Source organism: Python bivittatus, unplaced genomic scaffold (assembly GCF_059951505.1).
Source record: "Python bivittatus isolate LINGU-HERP-01145 unplaced genomic scaffold, Pbiv_v1 ctg000080_np1212, whole genome shotgun sequence".
Lineage (NCBI taxonomy): Eukaryota > Metazoa > Chordata > Lepidosauria > Squamata > Pythonidae > Python > Python bivittatus.
The window spans coordinates 53,064,595-53,078,840 of NW_028277035.1; the positions used below are offsets into that span (position 1 = coordinate 53,064,595).

Genomic DNA, 14,246 nt, shown 5'->3' on the forward strand with positions numbered 1-14,246 from the left:
TTGGATTGTCATTTTTACTTCCTTCTTAATTTTTAAAGCTTCATCCATTTTTTTTTTTTTTATGTCTGGTGACAAATTCTTATTCGTGTTGATCTCGTGGTAGTTCGTTGCATATATTTTTCTATAACATCCACTTCTGGGAACAGACTGTTCCCAAGAAGATACAACATAGCTGACATTGATTCAAGTTCCTGATGCAGTTCCTCAAAAATATCTCTGAACGCCATTATAAGTTACTTGTCTTGCTATGTCTCCAATGTCAAAAACAGTTTTTCTTTTCCACAAAAATAAATTTATTCTTTAAAATTAATTTCAAAGTCTTAATATTCAAAATCCAGTATTCCAACATTTTCTGAGCCTTTAATCTGTTTAAAAGTTTCTATAGCCCAAATCTTGTCTTGCTTTTTGCTGTTTATTTTAAATTCTTAAAGATTATAAAGATACATCTTCATTTTCTTATATTAAGGATTGAAGGCACTCACTTGGTGTTTCCAGCTTGCTTCCAGTCATTTTGAAGGTTTCTAACTTCTTTAAAGCAGTTAATAGGCAATTTCTGAAAGTGGTTAGCAAGGGAAGTGCGAACTTAGTGTACTTTGAAAAGGCTTTGTTTGCAGCTGGAGCAATTCCCTTGGCTCCTGGTTCTCCCACCCTCCAGAAAGTGCTGCTTTGCAGTCTCTCATGAGAAACAATTGTATGGAGCATAGCTTGGGTGATCTTGTGTCCTCTCTTTGTCCAGAGAGGGTCAGAGGGACTGATATGCTCATTGGCTCCCTATTCTTGGCTGCAAATGTTTTTGCAGAGCTGACTTCAGTTTGCCATTCTTCCCCGGAAGCCCTCAAATAAAAAATAACTTCTGAAGGATCAGTGACATCCAATGCTTTGTAACTGAGCTTTTATTACCTTAGTATTACTTTCCTTTGCTCTCCTCCCTACTATGCCCACCCCTTACTATCTGCTCTTGAGACTTTACCAACTTTCTGACTATATTTGGGGTATACTGTGGGGGTTGACCAGAACTTCAGGGATCGGTCATAAGTACCACTTATTCAGCGCTGTTGTAACTTCAAACAGTCGCTGAACGAGTGGTCCTTAACTGGGGACTACCTGTCTTCTAGCTCCCCCGTCTTAACTTAAGAGCCAGGGTGTTCCTGGAACAGGAGGCACTCATTTCCTTGTCTTCTCTTGATTGGATTACTGTAATTCAGTTTACATGAGACTGCCTTTGAAGACCACTCAGAAACTTCAGCTGATGCAGAATGGGGCTGCCCATCTGATACTGAGTCAGATCTGTTATTGCCATATTGCATCTCTTTTACAGGAATTGCATTGGTTAATAGTTTGCTTCTTAGCCTACATACTCCAGTTAGGGTTGTTATGAATAAAACACTGTATGGCTTGGGACCTGAATATCTTCAAGTCTGCCTATTCCAGATAGAATTTGCCACCTGATACATACAGAGAATGGCTTCTGGTTACCTCTTTTTGGGACATCTGATGAGAGGGTACCCAGAAGCAGGCTCCCTTTGTAGGAAGACCTTCTCTCATTCTGGAAGGCCTCTGAAGATTCAGTGGAATGACTGCTATGTGAATAAGATACTGCATGTTGAATGTTGTATTGTGGGTTGATGTACCATTACATCTATGGTACTAGGTTGATTTTTTTAGTGTTACAGTATATTGTTTTAGCATTATATACTGCAATATATTACAGTATATTGTTGACCATATGCAACTTTAGAATTAATCAGATTGAAGCAATATAAAAATCTTTGTTAATAAATGAAGTACAAAATATTTTTGAAGGATCATATTTAATAATCTGGAAACTGTTAATATATAAACACCCATTTCAGGACATTGTTGGTTAGTCTTTTATAAAAGCTGTGTACCATGTGGCCTGTGTGTTTATGGTTTGTTTTTGCAAAATGTAGTAAAAACTTTCTGTTTATACTTACTGAGTTATGCTCTCTGTCTGTCTGTCTATCAGATTTATATCTTGTCTTTCATTCAAGAAGTCATGTTTTTGGTTTCCTTAGGAGTATGAAATTGACAAAGCACTAGGCATCAGAGGACCAGAAGATGTTGCAAAAATGGGGATTGCAGAATATAATAGCAACTGTCGAGGAATTGTTATGAGATATTCCCAAGAATGGAAAGTAAGTAAAATATATTGTGGTTTTGTGATACAGGCTTATTTTGTTCTTTATCACATTTTTAGGTGCTTATTAGCTGATTCAAAAAAGTTATTTTAGGCATGGTTGAAGATTGTTGGGTTATTAATGTTAAATAGGAGACCAATTGCTTTTGTAGTGCTACTTGCTTTCAAAAGTGGCTAACCATAAGTTGCTGAATTGTAAAATATTTGCACACACACACATACACTCACATAAACCAAACCCCCCTGGATGCATAGAATTAGCCAGTTGTTAAAAATCCACGTTCATTTTCAATGAGTTGTGATTGTTGTGTATTAATTATTATGGCATCAGAATACCATTTGTAATAGTTTCAGTGGGATAGGAGCACTGGGCACCTTTCTGCTCCTCTCTCAAGAATTATGCTGCAGTGTAACATGGTTCTGCAAACTCTGCATATCTTGTGGAATTTATTTTTGTACATTTCAAAACAAAGTTGGTTCCTGAAAATATTTTTATTTTGCCACCAAAGAAAATTGGTTCCCGCATTTTCTCTTTAACAGAAACAAAAAAAGTAATTAATCATGCTATGTCCGTTGAGCTATGATTTGTGTTACATTTAATGTCTCTTCAGGTCAGTGTTACAAGACTGGGACGGTGGATTGATTTTGACAATGATTATAAAACTCTTTATCCAGAATTCATGGAGTCTGTCTGGTGAGTATCCTTTGATATATTGAACTGTTTATTGTGGTGTTTATGTGTCTCTTAAAGCCAAATTCCTCCATCAGCCATGTTCTGGGACCTGTTGCTTGATGGCTTCTCCTTTAAGGGGAGTAGGATTAGCAGCAACAGTCCTGTGAATCCAGATAATTGGGCAATAATAGGAGGAGAGGTTGTTTTCCCTAAACCTTGTTTACATATTTCTCAGAAGTGGCATAGTGGGAAATGGGAGGTCTTTTGTCTCATCCAGCAGGACTGTTCTTATGTATTTCTTGTGCACAAAGACCAATAGACTATTCTTCCTATTTTTTAAGTCTAAAAAGCAATTACATAATACACAGGTAAAGAAATTGGTATAACTGCTGTGATAATAAATAAAAATTATGGATATCAATTAGAATGGCATAATCAGCAGCCTTGTCTTTTGCCATTGGGAGAAAATTGGATATATGCAGTGCCTTTTTACTAATGAAATGTTTTATACATCCCTACTTTTTAAGACTGAGATGCCTGGGGACAGAATGGTCATTATGAGCCACCTGCCACCATTCTTATTATTGCATCTTATGTTAATACAATTCTCTCTCTCTCTCTGTCTCTGTCTATTGACTTCAATGACCCAGTGAGAAAGTTATTTCCCATATTATTTTAGTAATCTTTGAACATATATACTTTATGGTAGGTTAAGTTTTATACAGATCTTCCAAGTACTGATGCTAATGCTGGGAGCTTTTGGTACTACTTGGCTTTTTCACATTGTACAACCAACCAGAAATGGGAAATAAAGGTATAGGATGGCTGAATGAGCAACCTTTAAGTGGCAGCTGTGTTGGAATGTTTGTTTCATGTCCTTTAGCCAGAAAGCTTCTCAGAGTATTTCTGTAAAATAGCATGACACAGAAGAAAAAAGGATGGGAAGGTAGAAAATGTAGGCATCCTTTTTTGATTTTAATTATATAGTTCTTGTAAGGAATAGCTGTGATGGAAAGAGAGGGCTTATTCCAAAGCAATTCTTGGCCAGCCTCCAAAAAATAGCCTAGTGACCAATCCCGGAATGACTGCAGTGGATTTGAAAGTAGTGGGTCTCCCAGATTTTTTGTGTTTGATCTTGTGATGGATTTCTTTTTAGAATTGGTTGTAAGATGATTTGAGCATGTCATAAAAGGAAATGCAAATAAAAGTATTCAGTGTAAGGCTAACATTTAACGGTTGAATGATAGGAAATATATTGAAATCTTGAAATGTGCCCCAAATTTTGGAAAGGATTAGTAGTAGTAGAAGTGTTGTGTGCTTTTGTTAACCATTTGAAAAAGATACTGCATGCTTTCTCGCACCAACTGAATGAAATAGTGTCATTTGATATTTAAATTTGTGAAGTACTTAAACAGAATGCTGGTTGAATTTTGACATAATAAGAGGACTGTGTAAAAACTATGTAAAAACCCAGATGATGTAGTAAGCAACTCTTGTCATTAGAGGATAATGCAACAGTGTGAAAATTGAGTAGAAAAATGTCTGATGAATTTGAATATTAGCTTGATGGTTTGTCAGACTCTGAATTAAATTAATTCATCATTAACCTTCTGTAGTTAAACTTGTGTGCCTCTCCTATGACTGAGAGGTCAAACTCAGCTTCCTGGAAGAAGGTAGTGGCAGAAATTCCAGATTGTTGCTAAGATAACTACACAGACAGGAGCACTGTGCTTGTGCTTAAATATCTGCTGCTATCAGCTGATGAAACTACTTTTAAACTGGAGGAACATGGAAAAGCTGATGTATAACGTGGTTGTTTTTGTTTAGTTACTTCTGACTCTTTTGCCAGGATTGTCTGTCAGTAGCTGCTTCTTTGAGTTCTTGCAGGTTTATAGTTGTGTCATCACTGATAGTATCTAGCCAGCATTGGATGTTAGCATTGTGATCTCTGGTGCTTCTGGCTCTTCTGAATTCAGATGGTACATCTGATTGTTGTTGTTGTTTAGTCGTTAAGTCGTGTCCGACTCTTCGTGACCCCATGAACCATATTGCGCCAGGCCTTCCTGTCCTTCACTGCCTCCCTGAGTTTGCTCAGTTTCATGCTCATTGCTTCAGTGATGCTATCTAACCATCTCATCCTCTGCCGTCCTCTTCTCCTTTTGCCTTCAATCTTTCCCAGCATCAGGGTCTTCTCCAAAGAGATCTCTCTTCGCATTAGGTGGCCAAAATATCTGAGCTTGAGCTTCATTATCGATCCTTCCAATGAGCAATCAGGGTTGATTTCCTTTAAGATTGACTGGTTTGACCTCCTAGCAGTCCAGGGGACTCTCAAGAGTCTTCTCCAGCACCACAGTTCAAAGGCATCAATTCTTCGGCGCTCAGCCTTTTTTATGGTCCAGCTCTCACAGCCATACATTACTACTGGAAAAACCATAGCTTTGACTATGCGGATCTTTGTCGGCAAGGTGACGTCTCTGCTTTTTAATATGCTATCTAGGCTTGCCATAGCTTTCCTCCCAAGGAGCAAGCGTCTTTTAATTTCATGGCTGCAGTCTCCATCTGCGGTGATCTTGGAGCCCAAATAAATGAAGTCTGTTACTGCTTCCATTTCTACCCCTTCTATTTGCCAGGAATTGATGGGTCCAGATGCCATGATCTTAGTTTTTTTAATGTTGAGTTTCAAGCCAGCTTTCGCACTCTCCTCCTTCACACTCATCAAGAGGCCCTTTAGTTCTTCTTCACTTTCTGCCATTAGGGTGGTATCGTCCGCATATCTGAGGTTGTTGATGATTCTCCCTGCAATCTTAATTCCGGCTTGTGATTCTTCCAGCCTGGCATTTCTCATGATGTACTCTGCATATAGGTTAAATAAGCAGGGTGACAGTATACAGCCTTGTCGTACACCTTTCCCTATTTTGAACCAATTGGTTGTTCCATGACCGGTTCTAACTGTTGCTTCTTGGCCCGCATACAGATTTCTCAGGAGACAGGTAAGGTGGTCTGGTATTCCCATCTCTTTAAGAATTTGCCATAGTTTGTTGTGATCCACACAATCAAAGGCTTTTGCATAGTCAATGAAGCAGAAGTAGATATTTTTCTGGAACTCTCGTGCTTTCTCCATGATCCAGCGAATGTTGGCGATTTGATCTCTAGTTCCTCTGCCTCTTCGAAACCCAGCTTGTACATCCGGTAGTTCTCGGTTCATGTATTGCTGAAGCCTAGCTTGTAGGATTTTGAGCATAACCTTGCTAACATGTGAAATGAGTGCAATTGTGTGATAGTTTGAGCATTCTTTGGTGTTGCCCTTCTTTGGAATTGGAACGTAAACTGACCTTTTCCAATCCCGTGGCCACTGTTGCGTTTTCCAAACTTGCTGGCATATTGAGTGCAGCACTTTAACACCATCATCTTTTAGTATTTTAAATAACTCAGCTGGAATACTGTCATCTCCACTAGCTTTGTTGTTAGCAATGCTTCCTAAGGCCCACTTGACTTCACTCTCTAGGATGTCTGGCTCAAGGTCATTGATCACACCAGCGTGGACATCAGGGACATTAAGATCTTTCTTGCATAGTTCTTCTGTGTATTCTTGCCACCTCTTCTTAATCTCTTCTGCTTCTGTTAGGTCCCTGCCTTTTTGTCCTTTATCATGCCCATCTTTGCACTAAACATTCCTTTCATATCTCCAATTTTCTTGTAGAGATCTCTAGTCTTCCCCATTCTATTGTTTTCCTCAATTTCTTTGCATTGTTCATTTAAGAAGGCCTTCTTATCTCTCCTGGCTATTCTCTGGAAATCTGCATTCAGTTGCTTATATCTTTCCCTTTCACCCTTGCTTTTTGCATTCCTTCTTTCCACAGCTATTTGTAAAGCCTCATCAGACAGCCATTTTGCTTTCTTGCATTTCTTTTTCTTTGGGATGGTTTTAGTTGCTGCCTCCCGTACAATGTTACGGACCTCCGTCCATAGTTCTTCAGGCACTCTGTCTACCAAATCTAATCCTCTAAATCTATTCATCACCTTCACTGTGTACTCACAAGGAATATGATCTAAGTCATACCTGAGTGGTCTAGTGGTTTTCCCTACATTCTTCAATTTAAGCCTAAATTTTGCAGTAAGAAGCTCATGATCTGAGCCACAGTCAGCTCCTGGTCTTGTTTTTGCTGTCTGTATAGAGCTTCTCCATCTTTGGCTGCAAAGTATATAATCAATCTGGTTTCGGTATTGACCATCTGGTGATGTCCATGTGTAGAGTCGTCTCTTGTGTTGTTGGAAAAGAGTGTTTGCTATGACTAGCTTGTTCTCTTGACAGAACTCTATTAGCCTTTGCCCTGCTTCATTTTGTACTCCAAGGCCAAATTTGCCTGTTATTCCGATTACTCCTTGACTTCCTACTTTAGCATTCCAATCCCCTATGATGAAAAGGACATCTTTTTGGTGCCAGTTCTAGAAGGTGTTGTAAGTCTTCATAGAAGTGGTCAACTTCAGCTTCTTCAGCATCAGTGGTTGGGGCATAGACTTGGATGACTGTGATATTGAATGGTTTGCCTTGGATACGCACTGAGATCATTCTGTCGTTTTTGAGGTTGTACCCCATTACTGCCTTTCCCACTCTCTTATTCACTATGAGTGCAATTCCATTTCTTCTAAGGGTTTCTTGCCCACAGTAGTAGATATAATGGTCACCCGAATTAAATTCACCCATTCCCGTCCATTTCAGTTCGCTGATTCCCAAGATGTCGACGTTCAATCTTGTCATCTCATGTTTGACCACATCCAGCTTGCCTTGGTTCATAGATCTTACATTCCAGGTACCTATATAATATTGTTCTTTACAGCATCGGACCTTCTTTTCGCTTCCAGATACATCCACAGCTGAACGTCCTTTCGGCTTTGGCCCAGCCGCTTCACTCTTTCTGGAGCTATTTGGAATTGCCCTCCGCTCTTCCCCAGTAGCATATTGGACACCTTCCGACCTGAGGGGCTCATCTTCCGGCGTCATATCTTTTAGCCTTTTAACATTGTCCATGGGGTTTTCTTGGCAAGGATACTGGAGTGGGTTGCCATTTCCTTCTCCAGTGGACCACATTTTGTCAGAACTCTCTGTCATGACCTGTCCGTCTTGGGTGGCCCTGCACGGTATAGCTCATGGCTTCACTGAGTTACGCAAGCCCCTTCGCCACGACAAGGCAGTGATCCATGAAGGGGGGTACATCTGATAGTTCTTATTTATTGTATTGTTGAGGTCTGGATTGCAAAATCTTGAGCATTACCTTACTAGCTTGTAAAATAAGTGCAATTTTGCAGTACTTTGAGCATTCCTTATTACTTTCCTTTTTTATTGGAAACCTTGGCCACTGCTATCTTTTCCATACTTGCTTAGAAATCATAAGTAGCACCTTAACTTAAAACAGTTCTACTGATATTTCATCAACTCCTGCAGCTTTGTTATTAGAAATATTTCCTAGGGTCCATCAACTTCTCTTTCCAGAATATCTGGCTCCAGTTCCATGATCAAATGTGATCATCAATTTTGGAATTGTTTTTGTGCAGTTCTTTGATACCTTCTGTTATATCTTTTTCCAGTAAATTTTTATCTTCTTTATATTGAGCCCTCTTTGCACAAAGTTTTCCTTGATTTGAGTAGTTTTCTTACATGCTTTTTCTGTTTGATTGTTACGCTGTACATTGTAGTTGCTGTTATTTAGCAAGGAAAAAGCAGTAAAATATCAAGCTGGAGATTTCCCAAGTAGCACTGGTTTACAATTAACAGTTTGGCATGAAAATGCAATCATACTATATGTAATATACATATTGAGATCTATTTATTTAGTTATGTATATTGCCTGCTTAAGATAGCCAGTTTGGTGTAGTGGTTAAGGCATTAGATTAGAAACCAGGAAACTGGGAGTTCTAGTCCTGCCTTAGACATGAAGCCAGCTGGGGGACCTTGGGCCAGTCATTCTCTCTAAGCCCTAGGAAATCATGAACTTGAAATCAACAGCCATATACAGGTGGTCCTCACTTAACAACCACTAATTCAGTGACTGAACTTGTGACAGCACTGAACAAGTGATACTTAGGACCAGTCTTTGAAGTTCTGGCTGTTGCAGCATCCCTGCGGTCATGTGATCGTGTTCTGGGCACTCAGTCCCCAGCTCATGATTATGACGTTGCAGTGTCCCATGGTCATGTGGTTGCCATTTGTGATCTTCTTTGCTGGTTTCCTATAGGCAAAGTCAGTGGGAAAGCTGTCAGGAGATTGCAGATGGTGACCATGGGATGTCCTTGCTTAATGACCTGCAATGGTTCACTTAATGATGGCAACAGGAAGTGCTGGAACTGCTGTTGCTAAGTGACATGGTCACATGACATGCTTTATGACTGCATCGCTTAGTGACAAAAATTCCAGTCCCAATTGCTCTAGCTGAGGACTACCTGTAAATTGAAATAATAAATAAATAAATAAATAAATAAATAAGGCAATGGCAAACTGCTTCCAAAATTGTTGCCAAGAAAGCTGTAGGCACTAGTCTAGACAGTCACCTGGAGTAAACATTGACTCAAAGGCACAAATACCTATATATCTACTGTGTGTGTGGGTATGTGTGCGTGCGTGCCTTCAAATCAGTGTTGACTCCTCGCAACTCCTTGACGTCCCTGCAGTTTTCTTGGCAAGATTTCGGAAGTGGTTTGCCTTTGCCTTCTTTTTCCTAGGCTGAGAGAGAGTGACTGGCCCAAGGTCACCCAGCTGGCTTTGTGCCTAAGGCGGGACTAGAACTGACAGTCTCCGGGTTTCTAGCCTGATGCCTTAACCAGTATACCAAACTGGCTCTCATATCTCTTTCTCTGTCTCTGCTTCTTGCTTAGAAAAAGGACTCTTGAAATGTTAGGCAATAGTCTGCTTGTTTTTGCAAATCTGACATTATTCTAATGCTATTACAAGTGAATATTACAAGTGAGTTAAAATGTTAAAATAGTTGCAGAAAGTTGGGGTGGAACTTCATTTTCTTGTACTTGGAGAAAATTCCACAAGAGGGAATAGTTGATTTAAATTTAGCTTAGTACATTGCTAAGCGTTCAGTCTGCAAGTGTCCCATTATATTTTGCCTTTTTTCCCTCTCTAGTAGCCATTTATTCTTTGGAAAAGGGATATAAAATCACCTTCATATTTCATAAATGTATATTGGAATATGCTGATTGTATTGCTTTGGAAATGTAATTTACTGCTGCAGAATGTGATTAACAAAAGATGAAACAACTAACTGTGCATTTAGGGGGCAGCATTTTAAATGCAAATAGCATTAAGCAGTAGGAGGCTGATCATTATCAGGATTACAACAGGCATGGAAAGGGAATTTAATTTCCCCTGCTATGGTCCTAAGGAAAAAAAAATTCCCATGAAGCCACAATTTCAATTTGGAGGATCTCTGTTTTCTTTGGGATTGTACCAGGAGAGGAAACAGTTGAATTACCTTTCTGTGGTTGGCAGTCATAATAATTATCAGCCCTGTCTATTAAATAAAATCTGAATAATAAATGCAAAGAATATTTAATCTTATGTTCATTAAAAGTGGTTTATGTGGCTTCTTTTGTTATTGTTGGGTTCATTTTTATGTGTGCCAGCAATAAAAGCCATGTTTCCAGCTTACCTCAGATAGTTTCAAACTGGAGGCCCATTAACTGTGTGCTCTGCTGCCTTAAAACTTGGCCAGGCTATCTTTACCATTAATTCATTCTAGGATGGCTGCAGAGGGCAGGTGGGAATATGCTTTTCTACTTAGGAAGAACAAGCCAAAAGAAGGAAAGGTAACAGAAAACAAAGTGTAAGGATGAGATGAAAATTGAGAAATGGATAGCAAAGCAGCAGCTCTGCAAAGGGATGTGGTAGGACTCATGGCGAGGTATGAGGAAAATTGGATAGTCAGGGACGTGATAGCACTCCCATCCAAAGTTACAGAATTAGCCAGGATGAATGAGGAAAAGCTTTTATGTTTGAGAACAACAGTGGCCTTTTTTTGTAGGATAACAGAACCAACATAAAAACAACCCCCCTTCCTGACTAGAGCAGCAGTCATGTCATTATAAGATGAGAAATGTTCCTGTGATATCTTGTTCATAGTACTCGTGCTTTCATACAGTATAAGATGATATTTGAAAATTAAGATATCCAACTTGTTATATCCTATTTTTTCTCCAGAAGTTCCAGGTGGCATACATAGCACTCCTTCCTCTTGGTTTTTCCCCATAACAACCTTGTGAGATAGTTTGGGCTGAGAGAGGGTGCCTGCTCCAAAGTAGTCCAGGGAGCTTCCATGGCAGAGGATGGACCTGAACCAGTTGTTTCCCTGTTCCTAGTCCAGTGCCTTCACCACTACACCACACTGGCTCTTCTGTTATACAGCCAATATCATGATTGTTCTTTCTGGGGGTCCGGAAGATACATTTTTCAAGATATGATATTAAATTGAAAGATGCAGTTTTTAAGAAAATCATCATATTAAATCTGTTGAGGAGGAAACCTGCTTGGAAGAGATTATAAGTTTGCTTTCTACATGTTCTCTATTATTTCTTTTAAGCTGACAAGTCTCATTCTGTTTTTGAATACTTCAATTGTGTTGTTTTCGTAGGTGGGTTTTCAAACAGCTATATGACAAAGGATTGGTATACCGAGGAGTTAAAGTCATGCCTTTCTCAACTGCATGTAATACACCCCTTTCCAACTTTGAGTCTCACCAGAATTATAAGGTACAGTGCCTTATATCTTGAATGGAACTGTGTAGTAGCAAAGTCACATATAAGTTTGAAAACATTCAATAGCCTTGTATTCTAGAAGCTGACATCAAACATATAGGTTTGAGCCCAAGGGAGAACAGATATCTGTATTTCAGATGTTTAAGATTCTGCATCAAATTGTTAGGGATCTAGGATTTTGTTTGGGCCATAGCACTCCTAACCTGTACTATAAGGTTACTGTAAGTCCATGAAGATACTGTAAGTGGTCTCTGGGATGAGAAAAATAAATAAAATTAAATAAAAAATGTTTAAATAACCACATTTCATCAGGCAGGAAGTTAAAATCTTGTGATATTTTTAATCTAATAAGATTTCAGCAATTTAAAAAACTATAATTTTTATTCAGTTGTGGGGTCCCATAGATACCATTGGGAAAGTCATGTGTGCCATGTTGCTCAGAGGATTGTGTTTGGTACCACCTATTTTATGTAGGAATTCTCAAAAGTTGTTGATGAAAATATAACTATCCACATAAAGGAAAAGCTTAGGAATTGTGGGCCTAATGTGTAATATGATTTGTATGGGGCTGGGCTTGATGACTGTTTCAAAGCTATTGCTTTTTTAAAAACATAACAGCCTGTTTCCAGTTTAGTATATAGCATATGAAAAATATTCCACACTATTCCTTTCTCTAGTGGTGCAGTAAATTTTTCTCCTAAGTGTCTCATTTGATGCAAGGCCTTTACATTTTCCCATATTCTGAATTCTGGCTTCTCAATCAATTGCTTTTATTTCTTTTTTTCATTATGTTATATCTTGTATTAGATTTTTATTGTGAATCAACCTTAGAACCATCAATTAAATAAGAAGTTAAAAGTATGGATAGCAGTCTTCTGTGTGAGAATCAGTGTCCCTGTGGACAACTCCCATGATGCCTCTCTTGACTTTTTCTTAAAAAAAAATTAAATTAAAAAAATTAAATGGGAATCTGACATATTCAAACCAAAGTGCCAATGTCTAGCTTCATCTTTATTTAAAATGATGCCTCAGGGTTCCATACATGCCCCAGAGGCATTATTAGAGAACGTTATTAGAATGATGTGGCCAACTGATTTGTTCAGAAGTATGCCCATCTATGAAGAAAGAAAGATAAATATAAGTTGAGCAGAGGGAACATACTGAGAAGCTAGAACAGGTGCTGGGGAAACAAGCTTTGCAACTTTTATTGTTTTGTGAGAGGCTACGCCTGTCATGACAGCCATTTTGTGAATTTGAACTGTCCTCTCATGGTAGTTGTATATAGCTACCTTTCTTCAGATGGAAGTCATCTACAAATACTCATAACATGCATTTAAATTCCATACAGATGGTCCCTGCTTAGTGACCACTCTTTCAGTGACCATTTGAATTTACAATGGCGCTGAGTGATACTAATGACCAGTCCTTGAGGTTCCGGCTGTCATAGTGTCCCCGTGGTTGCATGATCACCATTTGCGACCTTCTTTGCTGGCTTCCTCCAAGCAAAGTCAATGGGGAAGCTGGCAGGAGGTCACAAATGACCACATGATGTCCTCATTTAACAACTGTGGTGGTTAGCTTTACAACAGCAACTGGGAAGTGCTGGAACTGCTGTTGCTAAGTGACACAACCACATGACCTCATGCTTTGCAAACATGTCGCTTAGCAACGGAAATTCTAGTCCCAATTGCTGTAGTTAACCAGGGACTACCTGTATATGGCAAATGATCCTTGGATTTTTTTTTTTTTTAATATATATATATATATATATAAAAAAAAATAAATTGAAGGTCCATAATTTATAATATGCTTCATCCAGGGTTTTGATATTGACTGAAATCTGTTTTGGTAACAACTTGTGTAATAAGGCCTTACAGTTCATTTTCACTGGCTGCTCTTTAATATTTAAATTCCTTTTCCAGATATGCTTGTGGAGTTCCAAGACTAAACAGGTTACAAAAATGCTCTTAAAACCTCAGTCATGTCAGCTTTTAATGGCTAAAGGTTACTAGGACCTTCTGAGAGTATATTTGCAATTTTTCATTCCTTTTTTAATTTTGAACTTTTTAAAAAATAATAAACTGTTTGTCAACTGCTCCTTCAAAGGAGATTTTCTTAAAGTTGTAGTTAGTTAGTTGTAGTAAGTAGTAGTAGTTAGAAGTCCTGAGTTCAAAGGATATGGTTAACTGAACAAAATATATCTGAAAATAACATTGCATTTCTCTTCTATATGGAGATCAATATACATTGTGGACTTGGTGTAGAAAAAAGGTCTCCCTGTTGCATTACAGGTAGTCCTCAGGTTATGATGACAATTGGGACCAGGATTGCCATTGCTAAGTGATGCAGTTGTAAAGTGTGATGTCACATGACTGCATCGTTTAGTGAGGGCAATCCCAGCAGTCTGGGTTGCCATCGTAACCCCAAGACACAAGGGTCATTAAGCAGGAAGCGGTGGGAGTCCCAGGTAAGGAGCGGGGGGGGGCCACGGGGGTAGAGGAGGCTGGGGGAAGGCTTCAGAGGCCTGGCAGAGCATAATTACTGGGAGGCTGCAGGATGGGTGGCTTAGCAGGGCTCAGGAAGACTGTGAGGTGGATGGTGCGGTGTGAGTACAAGAAGGCTGCAGGGTGGATGGCACAGTAGGGTGCAAGTGCAATGAGG

The 14,246-nt window shown here is 39.1% G+C and overlaps 1 protein-coding gene across 2 annotated transcripts in view; it reads left to right on the top strand.

The window, feature by feature from the left end:
* The window catches only part of IARS1 (isoleucyl-tRNA synthetase 1), a 90,918-nt gene that overhangs the window by 4,753 nt on the left and 71,919 nt on the right, over window positions 1–14,246 (top strand). For both annotated transcript variants that reach the window (XM_088134103.1, XM_088134104.1), the window contains exons 4-6: window positions 2,037–2,156; window positions 2,770–2,852; window positions 11,462–11,579. In XM_088134103.1, coding sequence (XP_087990229.1) covers window positions 2,037–2,156; window positions 2,770–2,852; window positions 11,462–11,579 — 321 coding nt within the window. The remainder of the gene's footprint in view (window positions 1–2,036; window positions 2,157–2,769; window positions 2,853–11,461; window positions 11,580–14,246) is intronic.